Source organism: Coregonus clupeaformis, chromosome 33, assembly GCF_020615455.1.
Source record: "Coregonus clupeaformis isolate EN_2021a chromosome 33, ASM2061545v1, whole genome shotgun sequence".
Taxonomy (NCBI): domain Eukaryota; kingdom Metazoa; phylum Chordata; class Actinopteri; order Salmoniformes; family Salmonidae; genus Coregonus; species Coregonus clupeaformis.
The window spans coordinates 15,098,690-15,117,878 of record NC_059224.1 but is presented as its reverse complement, the minus strand read 5'-3'; the positions used below and the strand labels follow the sequence as shown (position 1 = coordinate 15,117,878).

The 19,189-nt window shown below is 42.2% G+C and overlaps 1 protein-coding gene across 1 annotated transcript; it reads left to right on the top strand.

Moving 5' to 3' along the window:
* The first annotated feature begins 200 nt into the window (after window positions 1-200).
* Window positions 201-18,978, top strand: LOC121548864 (patched domain-containing protein 1). The gene is made up of 3 exons (XM_041860487.1): window positions 201-989; window positions 3,015-3,495; window positions 13,115-18,978. The coding sequence occupies exons 1-3, from the start codon at window positions 390-392 to the stop codon at window positions 14,794-14,796; spliced, it is 2,763 nt and encodes a 920-aa protein (XP_041716421.1). The 5' UTR covers window positions 201-389; the 3' UTR covers window positions 14,797-18,978.
* Window positions 18,979-19,189: the final 211 nt, after the last annotated feature.

Genomic DNA, 19,189 nt, shown 5'->3' with positions numbered 1-19,189 from the left:
TGATTTCAGGAAGTGCACTAGTGAATATTTCACGACTCTTATGGCTATTGCGCGTCTTCCTAAAATAACCCACCATCAGCATTTCTCCGTCTTCCCCCTTCAACCAGCACATGGTTACAGTCAAGTAGGCGGCACCGATAGTGTAGTTAGAACTAGGTACACAAGCACATCAGACAGCCGCAGGTTGCTGCTATCGCAGCAGGAGCAATAGGAATTGTCACGGATCCGAGGTTAATAAGGGGGAGGAATGGCTTGAGATGAAACAAAAAAAGCAACGAGAGACGAGCAATATCTGACCGTCTTGTTGCAAATTGCTGCAGTGCTCTTTTTCCAGGTGTAGTGTATTATCATACAGATTGACTAAACTGGGTAACGGAGTCTCATGTCACATGTGCTTCATAGGAAGAAACGGGGCATCTGCAAGCTGGATCTGGAGGAGGATGCTGCGGCAAATGATACACAGAGGGCTCAAAGCTTCTTTCTACTGGCTGGGCTTATTTGTTAGTAGGCATCCGGTTTTTTTCCTCACCGTTCCCGCAGTCTTAACCATCATTTTCGGATCTACCGTGCTGAGCAGATTCAAGCCCGAAACCGACCTCGAGATACTGGTTGCCCCGACCCACAGCTTTGCTAAAGTAGAGCGGAGTCTTGCGAACAGCCTTTTCCCCATCGACCAGTCTAAAAACAAGCTGTATTCCGACCTGCACACTCCCGGCAGATATGGCAGGCTGATTCTGCTGGCCAAGTCTGGGGGAAATATACTGGAGCTAGCCGACCAGGTCCTGCAGGTTCACAAGCAGGTGTTGGATTTGCGTGTTAATTACAAGGGATTCAATTACACTTTCGCTCATCTCTGTGTCCTGAGCCATCAGGATAAGCGATGCATCTTGGATGATATAATTACGATATTCGAAGATATCCGTTTAGCTATTCTATCGAATTACACTTTCTCGAAGGTGCCCGTGAGCTATCCAAATACAACATTAAAGGTAAGAGGCGAGGATTCTGTTTTATTATAGTAAAACGATAGGCTACAATGTTTCTGCTGGCCGCGAGCATCAATTACCGATATGAGTGTCAGAGATCGTGACTGACGTGCTGTGCTACTCAAAAAACCGAATTACCTGGATTAGCAGTGGGACAATGTTTCTGTAATGAGACCATAACCCACTGTCTGAAACCTGCAATAATTTCTCAATGAACACAGTGGTTGTATTCACTCAGCCAATTATGTAGGCTGCTGATGTCTTTATATCAGGCAGGCAAGGCAAGGAAACACTCAGAACAGATTGATTGAATAGCCGGTGTTTAGGCTAGTTGTTAGCTGCAGGTTGTGAATTGTCTGCATAGCCCTGCACTGCTCCAATATACAGGGAATGTTCCCCTTCCTATTCTGATGCAGTGTCTTTCTCCCTCTCCTGCACATATATAATGACATAGCTGATAGACTAGTATGGGCCTGCATCCCGACTTCCCGTGTAAGATGTTGCTATGCCTCCTAAGTGTATGCTGTGATTGCAGCCCTCTGCAGATGTATCGCTGGGCTGCTAGGCTACCTCTGCTCATGTCATTTTAAACAGTAGGCTATAAATGAGGTTCATGTTTTAATCAGCTGTTACACAATTACAACAGGTAGCCTAATTTTACAACAGGTGACCATATCTGTTGCTAGTACCCTGACACCCTGAGCCCGTTAAATTAATGAGTGTAGATAGAGCCTTAGGTAATGGTCTACCTTGAGTAAGACTCACCATGCTGGGTAACATGAGTAGCCTAGTCAGTGAGTTGAAAACTGTACTGTACTAAATTAGGCCTATGCTACACAGAGCATCTTAAATTGCAAGGCACGAGTCTAGCTACAGTTTCATCTCCTCCAATAAGAGCATTTCTAGTGTGATCTAGCTGATCCTCCTGCACCAGGCCTAGCTGTGTAATGCACTGGGGCCTGCTCTGTTCATTCATACTGGGCTGTCCCTAAATCACTTCTAGATAGCACATCCTATGACTGTTCATTCCTCTGTATCCAAGGCCACATTCTTCACGCATTACTATTGCAGCTAGTTGCCTGATTCTCTATGGCTCTGGCCCTTGTGCACCCCTTGACACCAACCCTTTCCACTCATGGGGGTAAAAACTGACAGTGCAAGTGATATTTAATTACAATAACCCATGGAATCATTCATTTTCTGACGTTACAGTTGTACAATCAACATCAAATATTGCATTGAAGAGATACAGGATTTTCTGTACAGTACAGTAGGCTGCAGATTACAAACATTGATCAAATCAGACCAGCTAGGGCCCTTGTCCGAAATGAACAAACAATGCTCTATACATTTGCATAATTTCACTATTGGCTGACACGTTAACTGTTCCTCCACTTGTCTAGGAGATCCATCTTCTCTGGAGGACAGTTAAGTGGTGTCATATAGCTCATCTCCACATATCAGTCACCTTCCCCAGGGATTAATATCACTGCATCCCTATACTAGTGGCGCTCCGATCTGATAGGACACCTACAGTATGCCTTTCTAAAAACAACTAGGCAGCCAGTGATTGGTTTAACGCATGTCTTATTGAACAGTGTTTTAGGAATCAGACAGTACAGTGCATGTGGTCTGATTCTGTAGTAGCCGTAGTAATGGGACATTCTCAGGCATGATTCCAAAATACACAATTTACTATAGTAGAAATTATGAGAATAGTTTGTCAGAGTGCAATTTTACTATTGCTTAGTAAATATGATATTATAACATTATTTATCTTACCGTAAAATGTATTAAATGTGTCATTATCTCTCCTGCAGGGAATTCATGCATATTTTAATGGTTGGTTGATGGGTCACAGTGTTCAAATCATTCACAAGATAATCGTAATCCAAAAACATAACCAAGTGTTGCTTATTTCAGGTAACAGAAACCAAACAGCATATCTCCAGCTATGCTCTGTAGGGACTTGAGATCCCTCTGTCAGTGTGTCTGATAGTATCCTGTCTGTTGTGCTCCATCTCCCAGGACGGTCGTGTGTCCTTCATCGGCCACCAGCTGGGTGGAGTGGCCTTCTCGCCCAACAGCCGAGACCAGCAGGTGAAGTTTGCCCGGGCCGTTCAGATCACCTACTACCTCCGCAATCATGGCCCTGTGGTGCAGGACGTCATCGCAGAGAAGTGGGAGAACGCCTTCTGCGTCCTCATCACGCACCTGTCCACGCTCAGCGAGGACCTGCACATCCAGTCTCTCACCTCCTTCAGCCTGTGGAGGGATTTCCACCAGACGGGCGTGCTGGCTAAAGGGGAAGTGCTGGTCAGCATGGTGCTCCTCCTGCTGGCGGCCACCATCTCCAGCTCCATGAGGGACTGCCTGAGGGGGAAGCCCTTCCTGGGTCTACTGGGTGTGCTCACCATAGCCATCGCCAACGTGACTGCAGCTGGCATCTTCTTCATCTCCGACGGGAAGTTTAACTCCACGCTGCTGGGGATCCCCTTCTTTTCCATGGGTGAGTCTGGAGCTGCTTAGTCTTATCATGGGCAGCCATGTTGCTGAATGGGGAGAGGATTAGGGAAATTGGCTGCTGTGGTCTTCCTCAAAGAGGGCCACCCCGTCCTCCACTGATTGTTTTCAGTTTGTTTTTGTGGGAGTGTGTTGAATTGTGTGTGTGTGTGTGTGCCTGCCCTGCATATATGTGTCTGTAGCTAACATCAGCACAACAATGGTTGATATTTCCCAAATAATCATCAGATAAATGTTTTAATCAACTATTAAATCACAATTAAAATTAATCTGATTATGTACGTTACACAAAGCATTATTGTACATCATCTAATGGCTGCAATAAAAAAGCCAGACTATTTATTGTTTGTATGAAAACTTTGAACTGAGTTATGATAATCTTAACAATCACAAATTGCAGGCTACTTATAAAATGAATATTTTCTAAATAGATAAACTCTACAAACATCACCATCTTAATTGTCCCATTGTCTGTGGAGGGTAATAAAAGTTTCCCGGCAGAGTTGTCCTCAAATTTGTACTCCGTTCTAAGCCACAGGATCACAAGGAGATCTCCTGTGTATATGTGGTTTTCTGCCATATACAGTAACCTATTTTCCCAGTCTGAAAGGTTCAGAGGTCAGTCAAGCCCTGGAGGCTGAGACTACACTAGTCTGACGTAAATAAAGTTGAAGTAAGAAGCAGGAACAGGAGGCAGAGGCATCTTGGTGAAGGGAAAGGGAGGAGAATAGACATAGGCAGGGAGGAACTTCATTAAAGGGGCAATCTGCGGTTGCTACATCCATTTTTTAAAACGTATAAATGAATAATATATACCCATTGATTCATGAAGAATATAACTTATTAATGCCTCATGAGCTTAGTTCAACTGTTGTACCCCATCAGAACCCAACATATAAGCTTGTTTTACTCCAATGTTTCTAAACAAAGTAAATTTAAACAAACACTATGTAGCTTTAAAACATGGTTAAAACTATAGTTTTGATATCATGGATGGTGAGTCCTTGCATCCATAGCTATGAATTTGAGAGTAGTTACATTTCTCCAGCCCCATCCCTCAGCTTTTACTGAAACAGGGGCTAGGGAGTACGCTTTGTTATTGTTTCAACTGCTGATTGCCGCTTTAAGTCACTAAATACATGTGACAGGTCCTCCGAGACAAAAGATTTGCACCACCCACCTCCTGGGATGACACTGTAGTTTCTCACAAAGTAAACAAAGACTGTACTTGAGTCCATTCTTGTCCAAAATTTAGTTTTGTAGTTATCCTTGAAATGAATGCAACATGTTTATCGCCAGACTCAAAGTCCAAATTGCAATCGACAATAGTATTTTTGGACTGGGCCAACCCCCATGAGGGCAGTCAACTCTCACCACATGTCAGTGGACAACTGTAAGATGAGACAGCTGGACAGTCTTAACACAGTGCACCTTTTCATGTCTTTTACCAACTATGTCTATCTGGGATGTCATCTTAGTGAAGCCAATTACTGTAGCGCTGAGCCTGTCAGTTCTCGTCTCCCTGGGTAGCTAGTTCTTAACTGGAGGAAAACAGGGAGAGAGATGGCTTTGTGCCAGGACTCATGAAACTTACATGACACAGACACACTGGCAGGGTACTACCTTTCTCTCTCTCTGTTCCAAATGAGCTGTGGACATTGACCTTACCTACTGTACTGTAACTAAGTACTTACTTTCTGCAGTTCTTCTAATGATTCCACTGTTTTACAAAATATGTTATTCTTTGTCCTAGAAAGGTTTGACTCGCACTACTAGAACATAAATCATTGTCAACAAATTGTTTTAAAGGACCAAATTATAATGTGTTGACGCTGTGTATGCTTAGCAGAATGGTTCTGCAGGCAGGCACGGTGGCCTTTGTGGGAGTTTCACTCAATTCCAAAGTAATTTCTCCTGTTTCGTGAATACTGAACACCACCCTGGAAGAACTGGTGAAAGCCTATACCTAGTACTTGTATCTAAACCATGCCTCCTCTCCCTAGTCCACAGTCAGATCAATCACAGTGAGTGCTCTACAGGAGGTCCTTTCTGATTTACAGAGTTTTGCATTTTCCTTTCTGGAAAACATCATTCTGGAGGAATTGATTTTATCCCACAGGCTAAGATGAATAGTGACACTGGACACGGCTGGTTACAGGCTTCACACAATGTGGTGAACACTGGTCCTCTGGGACCCAGCCGGCCGCTGATGGACTGGAACACTGATGACACATTCATTAATATTATTTGTGACAACGTCACAGCCATTATGATTATGGCCATGGGGAATACGATATTATTTAGGGCTTGATTAGCAAGAACCCATGAATTGTACTCAGATTAGTGTCCAGGACCAGTCTTATCAGAGAGTGATTGAAACAGATATTAGAAATTCCGAGAAAACTCCATGGTGAATGAATATCAGGATGAGAGGATGATCATTTATTTAAGTAGTGTATGTCAATGCAGACAGTTAGTTGTTCCATGTACAGTATACAGTATGGTCAAGTTAGAACCATTTACATTTTTGAGTGGCGACACTGAAGATACGTATATGTTTTGTTGGCAAAAGCCTGTCCACCAGGACCAATGAGAATGGAGAGGGAAGCGGTGGGAAATATTACAGCTGATGTGTTTGGTACCTAATTATCACACTGATTAATAAGCATGAGTAAAAGTGGGATTTACAGAGAAGAGGGAATAAGTAAACACTGTAGTATAACTGGTTGAGGATTGATTTTAATTAGTAGTGTGTTGGTTATTATCATTCATGATCAGAAAGTCCATGGAATGAATGGATAATGTCTCATATCGATACACCACCAAATAAGGAACCACCACATTTACTCATTCCACATAACACATTGATTCCTAAGAGCAGTCAAATCAATATATGAATGTAGGTTCACAGGGCTGTATTTACTTCTATTGGCCTCCCAAGCCAGATCGCTCCAGTTCTTGATAAGAGATAGAACAGCCACCATGTTTTGTGTCTAGACGCCAATGGATGATAAAGTTGCAATCTATACTATTATTTTCTAGACAAATACTGTGTTGATACTGTAAGGTTTATAGTCTATTTAATAAACAACAACAAAAAATGAAATAACTGTGAGAATGTTTCCAACAAGTCATCTTGAATCCCCCAGGGTCATTTTTTGCTTTTTGTGGTAAAACTGTTGAATCTCTTTCAGATATGTCTGAATAGCACCTTTATTTGGTCACATTTCTGAAGTGGAAGAGTAAGTTAGCCAAAGACTGCTGGACCAATGGGATGGAGCAGTATCATACTTTGGACCAATGGGATGGAGCAGTATCATAAAGACTCTCCACCCACTGCAGTCCTGTATGATGTCTGAGAGAGCAAGTGTCAATAAAACTTTACAACAAAACTGCATCCAATAAGGTATTGAATTTATGTGTCCCAAACACTCTGTTATGCATTACAGAGTAAACTAAAGTGCCCATAACTGGAGAAACTGTTTTGAGTGTTATGGAGCATTATCCTTTTGGTGTAAAATTGGTAAATGTACCAGCATTTTTACTCATGAGTTTTAAATCAGGGTTGATGCTTGGCTGATATTGTCACGGCCATTGACATGTTAACTGTAATGCCATTTTATGGGCTGATAGATGGATGTTGAAGGTGCTTGTTTGTTTTACTGTGAAATTATCAGATGGAAGCCACAAGCACACACATGCACACACTCACTCACTCACTCACTCACTCACCACTCACTCACTCACTCACTCACTCACTCACTCACTCACTCACTCTAACAAATCAAGGCTCTTTCTGGATTGGTGTATGACTGGAATCAAATTACAGGAATCAAATGTCCAATAGAAAGTAATATACCTTGTGTTCCCTCAGGAATGTAATAACCCACTGCACAAATACTGAGATATGTTCTAATTACACACACAGAGACCTATAGAGTAAATAGGGTTTCTTCTCCTGTGAATTTGTAGTGCAGCCACCATGAACACAAGGTTTTAACAATTCATGCTAAGTCGTTTTCTTCCAGGAAGATAAACCTTCAAAATGTAAATTAAAACATTTGCTGTTCCATACCCGCAGGAATGTTTCCGGATCTGTTTCTGCCAAACGCGACTCCTGGCGGTATTACCAGAGTAACATAACTGGCTTTACCCGAGCGAGACAGCTATTGTGTGAGGTCACATATGTAATAATTATTTATCACCCTTAATCAAACTCAGACACAAGTCAGAGTAATTGATTTAGAGTGATATGGATATGGGTCACAGAACTATGAAATAGGTTTGATCCATCCAGAGAAATAATGAATATATAATGTACCTATGTTTGACAGATACATGTAGATATGAACAGACACAGAACCAACCATTCTGTCCCATACAGTATGTCATGTTATAAAGCAGTTCTATTGATCTTACTGAGCCTGCTTCCGATGAACATAGAACTAATTAACTGATTACACTAACCACGTTTCCATCCACAGTTTTTATGCGAGTAAAGTCATATTGTATATATTTTTTTAAAATCACTACAGCTGTGATCGAAACAGGAAGTTTCGGTAATTTTATAAATGCCGACAGATAACGACATGGTGGGATCTTTTTGTGTGGTTAAAATTAATTATGTGGGAAATGGCGGTGGAAACGCCTCTATGCGCAAATAAAAATAACCATTATATTGAAGTACATTTGGAGTCACGCGATGATATGGTGTGTGGTCCTCCCACTACGACACTGGAAACCATGCAGTTTATTAGGCTACCGATTAAATAAATTATGATGAACTTCACAGGGCGGTGAAAGTGCACTGTGATGAGCTTGATGCTGCTTTCCAATAAATATTGAGGGTCTTATTCTGGTGACATGGTGATCGATGCTTGACTGCTGTTTGACAAATAAAAATATTATCCATATTTCTCATCATGTGGACTAGACAACCCGCACAGCCTACCCATACCGTATCTGCGAGCTGTTGGCTATAGAGCAGGTGCCAAGACCAGAGAAGGCACATTTGCTAATTAGAGTTGAAAATGCGATGGAAACACATTGAACTTTATATTTTTATTCGGTACATGAAAACTTAAGCGAAAAAGTACATTTAGTGCAACAAGTCCATTTGGTGGAAACATACAACAGGTGGGAAAATGCGCATATTTTCTTTATGCCGATTCTCGAATATTCGCATGAAAATCTGTTGCCAATTGGATGGAAACCTAGCTGATGAGACAGTTACTATTTGTATATTTTGTTCTGCCATGTTAACACCCCAGTTCAACATCACAAGAATACCTTGCATTTATAATGTTGTTTCACATTCAAATAAAGCAAGTCCCATAGCCAATTTGTGCAGTTTTGTAGGGAACCGTATTTATTCCCTTTCTTCCATTTAATTTGTTTTTATTTGTCCCCCATTTTAAGTCTGTAACAGTAATTTATGATTTCCCTTGAATTCCTGAAGTATCATACATTCAGTTCTATCTTCCCCATCCACACAGGGACACACTCCTAAGGACACATCACACTCCTGTTATAAATCTCAAGATTCACTGCAGAAACAGAAAGTTTATAGTAGAGAAAAATTGGCCACCTTTGGGATTTTAGATGTGCACTCAATGGACAAACAGAAACAAAATAAAAGAGCCACAAAATAAAAAAAGATTCTGCGATTGTGTTTGTACAGTATATCCTACATTTATCAAAGGAATTGGGGATGGAAGAGGATTGATTAACCAAATGCAGTGAAGCTTTATTTACCCATGGTGGCTGTGTTAGTCAGTGGATGAAGCATATGTTTTCATATCTGTCATATGTTTTCCACCATGCTGCAGGTTTAAGGAGTAGCCTGATAGTACCTCTGTGTGTGTGTTAGTGTGTCTCACATCCCTCCACCTCTGACCATTAGTGGTGAGTTTCTCCAGATGGCTGGGCCTCCCCTCTCCATGCCTCAGGGGAGGCAGTGGGTGGATGTGGCTGTGCTGTACTGTGCTGCTTTCAACATGTGTGATGTTGAAAATAAAAGGTTCCAATATTTGCTCTGTCACATCTCCTGTGACAAATGTATGTGCTTTATAACCCTTTCCTCATCTCAGATTGATGTGTTTTCTGCTTGTGTGCCACTGAGGTTTTAGAGCTGTAATTTGGTTTAATGACTCAGGCCGATGCGACTCAGGCTCGGGGTTGCGGCCTCCCTACTTCCAATAAGGGTTTCAGTTCCTCAAGTGTCGTGCCTGAAATGGTCCACCAGAGGCCTTTGACAAACTGCCCTCTTAAGCTCAATGGAACGTTGTACCTGCGAGCTGCTGTGGACATGAGGTACAACCTTCATATAACCGCCTGCCTCCTCCTGAGACACCGTTGGCCACTGCCTCATGGCACGTCGCGTCAGAGATCATTCCCCGGATGTTGTCCTCCGTCCGTCTGGAACACAATTTACGGCAACATAAAGTGTCTCCCTCCTCCTAAGAGAGTGCGGCAGGTGTGCCTCCCTAGCCTATTGCTCATGGCTCTAAATGTCCTGAGATGTGTGACAGTCCTATCTGTTACAATGTGTCCGTCCGTAAGGCGATAGGACAATCGTTAATTGTGAAGGATCAAGAGGCACTGGTTTTGTTTTATTGGCAGATTGCTCTGAGTTGAAGCAATGTTAGGCCTTAACCTCAGCCCATACTGTATGTGCTGCCAACAGTATGGCTCTACAGCACATGAGGGGAAGGACAGTGAACTGCAAATCAACTCCTCTCTCTCGCTCTAAAGATTATGCATTTGTATGTATGCTGTAAGCTACAATTTGGCTTTTCAGTTTTGCATCCATCCTTGAACATTCTGAGCATAACATTCTCTGTATAGAGGAAAGCTGATTAGCATTGAACAGTCATGTTTTTAGACCTCATGTTTGATTGAGGAGTTTGGATTCTTTCAGACATTGCTTTTCAGACATTGTTTGCATATTGGATGTGAGAGTGTCTCCTGAACTCTTTGAGGTTGCTCTGCCTGAATGAGTATCACACTTGTGAATATGTTGTTTCTGAAAGTGCTCTCACCCCTTAATTTGAATTCTGTTACATTCCCTGTTTTACATAGTGGTTTCTTGTTAAAGTAGCAGAATGCTTAAAAGTAAACCTCAAAGTAATCAAGGTGAAACTGTAATCTTCCAAGTGTGTATTCATTAAACAGTATTATGTCAATACGATCAAGTTTTTGCCCAGAGGCAAAAATTGATTGAACATATTCCCCAAACTACAGTCTTGTTCTTCACTTGTTTCATAAGTCTGCCTATACAGAATGATTAGATCAAAGAAAGAGCTATGCCCATGTGCTCAATTATATAATTATATATTATCTTTCGACCCAAATTCCTGGCGAGCTACCAAATCAAATCAAATCAAATTGTATTTGTCACATGCGCCGAATACAACAGGTGTAGACCTTACAGTGAAATGCTTACTTACAAGCCCTTAACCAACAACGCAGTTTTAAGAAAAAATACCAAAAAAAATTCACAAAAAAATACAATATCAAATAATACGAAATAAAAGTAACAGCTTCCATAGCCCCGCATTCTGTGTCTCAAACAGTAAAGAAAGATACCACCACCACAAAAAAAAAAAAAAAGAGTAACTTTAAAAACAGAAAACTAGATAAACATATTATCAAGCCTCTTCATTACTGGGGGGGTGGATCTCCTTCCCTCCCCCTCCCGTCCCCCTTCCCTCCCCCTCCTCTCTCCCTGGTGCTTTCCCCCCATGTGTTGCTGCATCACAGGCATGCGCAGTGTATTCCCGCTAGCTCCCTCCACACACAGTAGCCACAGTGAGCAAGCAGGGAGAGTGTCAGAGGGAGGCAGAGCAGCAGTCTTGTATGAATCAAGCAGCCAGCAGTGCTCCTGACCTTGGCCAGCCCGGCACTCAGCCATGATTAGAATATGCAACAGTGATTCATAGAGCCACGTGGGACACATCTGTATCACGCCGAGAGTGCCTCCTCGCATCGCCTGGCATCTAGTCCTCCTTATCCAGACTCTCTCCCTGCTTATGGCCAACTTCACGCCTTACATTAGCTAACAAATGCAGCGTTATAGCAGCATCTGAAGAGAGTGATAACATACTGTATTTATCAGAGCCGCTGCTGTTTCTGACTGATGTTGTTGTTGTATAGGAGGACCGACCGGCTGAGTCACAAGCACAATTATATACTGCAGCTGCACTTTTTTTAATGGGTCTCAGAACTTTGATTATTTAACCCAATCATTAATTTAACTGCACTCTTATAAAAATTGTGTTCCTAAAGGGTTCCTCGGCTGTCCCCATAGGAGAACCCTTTTTGGTTCCAGGGAGAGCCCTTTTTGGGTTCACGTTGAACCCTTTTGGGTTCCATGTAGAACCCTGTGGAAAGGGTCCTACATGGAACCCAAAAGGGTTCTACCTGGAACCAAAAAGAGTTCTTCAAAGGGTTCTCTTATGGGGACAGCCAAAGTATCATTTTAGGTTCTAGATAGCACCTTTTTTTCTAAGAGTGTGGAGTTTCATGATAAAGGCCCTGTCAGGGGTTCGGTGGAGTGGAATGAGTGGAGCTTTGTTATTGGCTGTGTATGGAGGCTAATTCATTCCCCTTTTTGTTATACACATCTTAGTCTGCACAAACTGAGTGGAAACCCTGTCCCAGGCTGCCTGATTAAGTTTTTGTGTTTTATATGCACATGGTGACATCAGATCAAGGATTTGGTAATGGATTGGAGATATTATCTGGGGATATTTTACCAGATGGGCCCAACGCTATTATCCATTCCCCACCTGCGACTCATAAATCACATTTATGTTACCCAGGGCTTTTCCAATCATACACAGAAATGCCAGATATGTATGAAATGGAAATCATGGGTACCATCCATACTGAGTAATGTTAATAAACTGCTGCATATACTGTAGTGTGAAATTCCCACACACCATCTAAATGAACTGACACTAACTAATTGACTTGTACTGCAGCTTAATAAAACTAAAAGCAAGCCAAGTAAATCCACCTGACTCATTATATTGGCCTAATCCTTTATAGTTAATTAACTTTCTTTCCTCGTGTCAAATGAGTCTAAATTTATGATGCCGTTGAGAGCAAGGAACCAACCAGGCAGATTTTTCAAGAAATCTTTAAAACACTGTGGACACAGCATGCAGACGAGCCAAATCCACAATTCCCACTGAAATATTTAGGAGATGGATGAGCGTTACATTTATTCAAATGTTTAAAAGCCAACACATTCATGGCAGGCTGCTCCCAGCCAGAAATATGTGAGAATATGTGTGTGTGTAATATGTGTGTGTGTGTGTTTGTGTGTGTGTGTGTGTGCGTGTGCGCGTGTGTGTGTGTGTGTAATATGGGTGTGTGTGCCTGTGTGGGTGAATATGGAGAATATGCCCCTGAGTGCATCTATTCATGTCTATTTTTATAGCTCATGAGCAATCCCACAGATTTAACTCACATGTATTTTTACAATGCATGTGCTGTATAATATATGAATTTTTTAATATTACCATACTTATACACCGAGCATGAATACTGTGTATTCACTGGCATTGGCATTAACAAAGTATGTGTTCCTGTCATTTCAGGTCATGGAACCAAAGGAGTGTTTGAGCTCCTGGCAGGCTGGAGAAGAACTCGAGAGAGCCTTCCTTTCAAGGAGCGTGTGGCAGACGCCTTCGCTGACGTCATGGTGTGCTATACCATGACAAGTTCCCTCTACATCATCACCTTCGGCATGGGTGCCAGCCCTTTCACCAACATCGAGTCGGTGAAGATCTTCTGCCAGAGCATGTGCGTGGCTGTTCTGGTCAACTACTTCTATGTGTTCTCCTTCTACGGTTCCTGCTTGGTGTTCGCTGGTCAGCTGGAGCAGAACCGCTACCACAGTGTGTTCTGCTGTAAGATCCCCTCAGTGGAGTACCTGGACCGCCAGCCCACCTGGTTCAAAACCATGATGAGCGACGGCCATGACCACGTCACGCACCACGAGGTCCTGCCCTACCAGAACCACTTCATCCAGCACTTCCTGAGGGAGCACTACACGGAGTGGATCACCAACACCTACGTCAAGCCCTTCGTGGTCATCCTCTACCTGATCTACGCCTCCTTCTCCTTCATGGGATGTTTACAAATCAGTGATGGATCCAACATCGTCAACCTCCTAGCCAGCAACACGCCCAGTGTGTCCTACGCTACGACCCAGCAGAAGTACTTCAGTAACTACAGCCCCGTGATCGGCTTCTACATATACGAGCCCATCGAGTACTGGAACTCCACGGTGCAGGAGCACCTCACAACGCTGAGCCACGGCTTCAACAAGATCTCCTGGATGGATAACTACTTTCAGTATCTGAAGGTGGTGAATGTGAGCGCCTCGACCAAAAGTGATTTCATCACCATCCTACAGGGCTCCTTCCTGCGCAGCCCAGAGTATCAGCACTTCATGGAGGACATCATTCTGTCCAAGACAGATGGGGATGAAATGGAGATCATCGCGTCCAGGATGTACCTGGTGGCGCGGACCACAGAGAAGACAAGGGAGGAGGTGGTGGAGCTGTTGGAGAGGCTCCGCCCACTCTCGCTCATCAACAACATCAAGTTCATCGTCTTCAACCCCACCTTCGTCTTCATGGACCGTTACAGCTCCTCCGTAGTCTCACCCATCCTCACCTCGGCTTTCAGTGTGCTCACCATCCTCATCCTCACCTTCTTCCTGGTCATCAACCCTCTGGGGAACTTCTGGTTGATCCTGACTGTCACCTCCGTAGAGCTGGGGGTCCTGGGCCTCATGACCCTCTGGAATGTACACATGGACAGCATCTCTATCTTGTGCCTTATTTATACTCTCAACTTTGCCATGGATCACTGTGCACCCCACCTGTACACCTTCGTACTGGCCACGGAGCACACCAGGACCCAGTGCATTAAGATCTCACTGGAGGAGCACGGGGCGGCCATTTTGCAAAACGCCTGCTGTTTCATTATCGGGATGTTGCCCTTAGTGTTTGTGCCTTCCAACCTGACCTACACACTGTTCAAGTGCTCCCTCCTCACCGCAGGCTGCACAGTGCTGCACTGTTTCGTCATCCTGCCTGTGTTTCTAACGTTTTTCCCCCCGTCCAAAAAAAGGCACAAGAAGAAGAAACGGGCCAAACGGAAAGAGAGGGAGAGGGAGCGGGAGATGATGGAGAGGGAGAGAGTGAGGGAGAGGGAGGAGATAGAGTGCATTGAAGTCAGGGAGAACCCTGATCATGTGACTAACGTCTGAGAGGCTGTGTCTGTGAGCGGTGAGCAGTGAGCGGCATAACGTTGAGTGTCAGCGGGACAGTCTTCAGTGATTGGTGGGTGAGGTGTTGGAAGCCTTTCCTAAAGTGAAGGTGGCCATGTGGTGTAGCACCTCACAGGGCCCAAGGGGTTAGAGCTGACCGGTCTTCAGAGGGAGGGAGAGATAGGCTAGCAGCCATGACCCAGCCAGACAGCCAGCAGCCATGCTGTCCAGAGTAGAAACCAGACCAGTTCAGACCCATAGATCAGCTACTCCTTCAAACTGGAAGGGACAGTGTATATTATCTGCACAGTCTGCTCATGGTTTCCTAAGCTGTTCATACAGACACATGCACACAGCCAGGATGCAACTACAAACGCCTACATTCACTTACAGTGTTATGTGTAAGTGAATAATACATTTTATTTTAACAATTGTAAATCTACAGTACCTTGAGCAAAGCATGCTAGTATGACACTGAGAGACATGTCTACCTCCAGGATGGTTGTCAAAGTTATCTAAATTGTTTTCAACCATTTGTCATATTAAATCTGCCCATACACTGGCATATACGACCACCATCACAAATACCCCCTTATAGTATGATTAGTTTGATGAATGACAGGCAGAAGATCTATACATTTTAATTTGTTTGAGAGTACACAGAGATAATGCATCCCAACAGTACATTCCATTCTTTCTTTTCGGTAAACACCCAAGCGAACAGCTGAACTGGGCAGATGGCATACACTGTGTCCATTATGAAGAATTATCTTGCACATTACATTGGGTGGGTGCAATTGTCAAGGTTAATTTGACAGGAAGACAACTATATCTGCTTTATTTCCGTTTTCACATCTGTTCTTAGCCAACAATTACAGTGGAACTGCAGCAAGGTACATCATTTAATAGAGTCATGCATGTTCTATAAATCCTAGCAGAATTAACTAGGTGTGAAAGGGCAACTTTAAAGCAGTAAAACCAAAAGGATGGAGTACTGCAGAGGTTGAAGATCGTATTGCCATTCTAACTGGGCTCGGATATGGGGTGTCTTAGAAATCATCTGAAGATCATGGTTGACGAGGCATGGTTAGTGTTTAACACATTTCAGTGTCACACGTTTTATTGGCCCTATGGGTCATGAACAAAATAAATTATTAGGTGGTTAGACACGACAGGCTACCTGGGAGGTCATCATTTAATTAGAGATACTGTATATTATCTCTTTTTGTTTGAGTGAAATTCTATGGTGCCAAATAATTCGAGAGAAAAAAACCTTTTGGGTGCAGATTTTCTTTGTAAATGTGGACATTCTGTCAAATGAAATCATGATGTAAAAGACATCTTATTGGTTCTAACCTCAAAGCAATGCCATACATCACAATTATTATAGTTTAAGCAACCATTGGTGATGTCTATTCATATTCCAATGGCTTTTATGGTCCCATGCTTGATGTACTTTCCAGAGAATATCAACGTTCTCCTCCAGTAGCCTCTCTACGATCCAGAGTGGCCAAAATGGAGTCCCTCTCCCCTGGGGAAAACCAAGCGTGTTAACTAGCTAAGTCTGGATAAGATCTCTGTAAGGGCTGAGAGGCCCACTCTCAAGGTCAGATTGCAGGAGATAGTCATCACTGACCTCTGACACATAATCTTAGAGTGGCTTGTGGCATGTTACAGAGTGCCTCTCATGTAAAAGGATGTGGCTATCCATAGGTTATTCTTATTTGAAAGTTATGACTTTGAGAAAGCATTGCTGTCTTTATATGTTGCTTGAAAGGGTTGAGGTACCCCTCAAACAGGACAAATAAAGCTAGCAGGGCAGTTGGAACAGCTTTGTGTGTGTTTGGACCAAAAGTTAGAGATGCTTACAGGAGAAAAATTGTTAGTACAATGAACCATCATGAAAGCATCATGTTGTAGGCCTACATATTCATGTAAAGAAAAAAAGAGTGGTTTATACTTCAAGAATGATAGCTAGTTATCAAGATAATACCTTTAACATGGGCTTTCCCACTCCTCCTTTAGTGAAAGAAATGGGATTAAAGGGATCCTCTCCCTCATGAAAGAAATCACCCTCCTTACAAAATACTCTAGAGACGGCCATTCTGTCTCAAAGTTAGCAATGAATCTCTCGTGTTGAAAATGTTGACAAGGTAAATCCCTAATTTCATTCTCAAATCTCTTGTCTGTGGTGATGATTAATCCTAAGCGTTTAAGCCTAAATAGCAAGAGAGAATCTCGTCACTTTTAACAAGGCATAGTTCAGTGAGAGGGATAGGCTAGCTACCAGACCTGCAGCTGTTGGTGTCACTGCGTTTTGTAAAAGCCATGTCATGTATGTATTCCAAGAAAGCATGAACATTTAATATAATGGGAACAAAATGCCAATTGAAATCATTGACTTCCCAAAATGACTGTACGCATGGCACTGTAATGCATGTATGCATGTATTTAATTTATGTACATTTAGTCTGTGTATCCTTATTTTGCTACTCTGTAGTAACCTATTTGTTGTTTCAATGCATATTCTATAACTAAATGTCCTTTATGTTCAACAAAACAAAAGCCAGAGAATCATATTATGACATGTAATATAATTGTATATGATTTTTTTGTACGATTTTATAAGAAAAAAATGAAAAACCTCTATAATATACGATTTTTAAAGTTGACATTTTATTATAAAAAATCAATAAAGGAAAAAAAGGTTGAACACAGTAGGCCAGTAATAAACTGTGGAATTCAACAGTATACAGAATAGATCGACCCATTGCACACTGCATTGGACCTACATGTTTGTTGTGCTTCAACAAATGTAACATGTTTTCTATGGGGAGACTTCTTTGTTTGTTTATTTGTTTGTTTGTGTATTCCTCACTACCTGGCCATTATATTACAGGGAAATATTACAGCCTCTTTTTACTACACCACCATTTTATCTGGCTTGGTTATAAACATTTTTTTCTACCAGAATAGTTTGCAAAATATCAAACAATAACGACAAAGTATTTACATTTTATACGCAGAAAATGTCTAAGACTGAACTTAAAGGCTTGCCGTGCTGTCATGACCCATATGTACATAACTTCTGTTGAATATCCAGATTACAATATGATTATACATTATCCATGAACATGCTTAACCCTCCAATAACTTTAATTGCTTTTTTGCAAGACTCATGATACAGGATAGTCGATTCATGTTTTGAACTACTCTGCTTGCTGTGGTTACTGTGTACAAGTCATCTCTGATGAAGCTATGTTTAATGCTGTCTTTCTGAGTCTAGTGTGTGTTCTAATGTGCAACCAATCATCACTTGTCTAACAACTTCACTGTCTGCTCCACTGAGAAAGTCAGTACCTCCACCAATGTTTAATTTGTCATCATTAAGTATTCAATATCCAAAATACAGTCTGTGGCTGTCCAGTATCCAAATCATCTTGATCTCCAAACTCCCTTGCTTATGGTTTTATTCATCCCGTAAATCAGGCTGTCTGAAGCAGTAATTTGTTGGTGCTTACTGTATGTGTGGTAGGGTGTAATTTTGTCGATGAGTTTTGAGTTGGACATCAACTCACTGTTCAAATCAGAACATGGTCATTGATTGATGACATCCGTGAAGACGTCATTATCTGAGGTTGGGGTATTGATCACTGTGGTGTCTGATGCTCTATGTGTGAATATAAAAACCCAAACACTGTTATTGAGTAGCAGGTTATAGGCTACTTTATCATTTCACCTCACTTTGTTATACAAAGGATGGGCATCAAACCTGCTGCAGTTGGGCTCATGATTCTAGCTGATACTACTTGTCAGGAAAACACTGCAATAAGATGTGCGAAATAACCATTGAACATGATGATTGAATTAGAATATTGTAAGATGCATAGGAAAGTCAGAATAACCCAAGCAGCAGGTGAACTGATGTCTGCCCCTCGATCACACACAAGCATAGTTAAGTTTGCATGTTCAGGTGTACAACAACACAACAACACAGTGCAATACGATTATGCAATTCTAAACTGTGGTTGACTACGCTGCATTACATACTGTTCCAGAAGCACAAATCAGAACTGTTGTAACAGCAAGAACACATTCATTCTGTATTGTTTGGTATCCATTTTCACATTGGTTGTAACCCAGACAGTGGAGGCTGCTGAGGGGAGGGCTGTTTATAATAATGGCTGGAATGGAGCAAATTGAATGGCATCAAACCATGTGTTTGATGTATTTGATACCATTCCACTGATTCCACTCCAGCCATTACCATGAGCCCGTCCTCCCCAATTAAGTTGCCACCAACCTCCTGTGAACCCAGACAATGTATTTTCTGCTCATTCATCAATACTGTAGTCATCCCCTTTTACATTTACAATTTCATTCAGCATTTCTA

Bases quoted from the DNA above. Each gene is read 5' to 3' on its own strand.
- LOC121548864 (XM_041860487.1), top strand. From the start codon at position 390: ATGTGCTTCATAGGAAGAAACGGGGCATCTGCAAGCTGGATCTGGAGG. The intron at 990-3,014 runs GTAAGAGGCGAG...TCCATCTCCCAG, and splicing joins ATCCAAATACAACATTAAAG to GACGGTCGTGTGTCCTTCAT. The intron at 3,496-13,114 runs GTGAGTCTGGAG...CTGTCATTTCAG, and splicing joins GATCCCCTTCTTTTCCATGG to GTCATGGAACCAAAGGAGTG.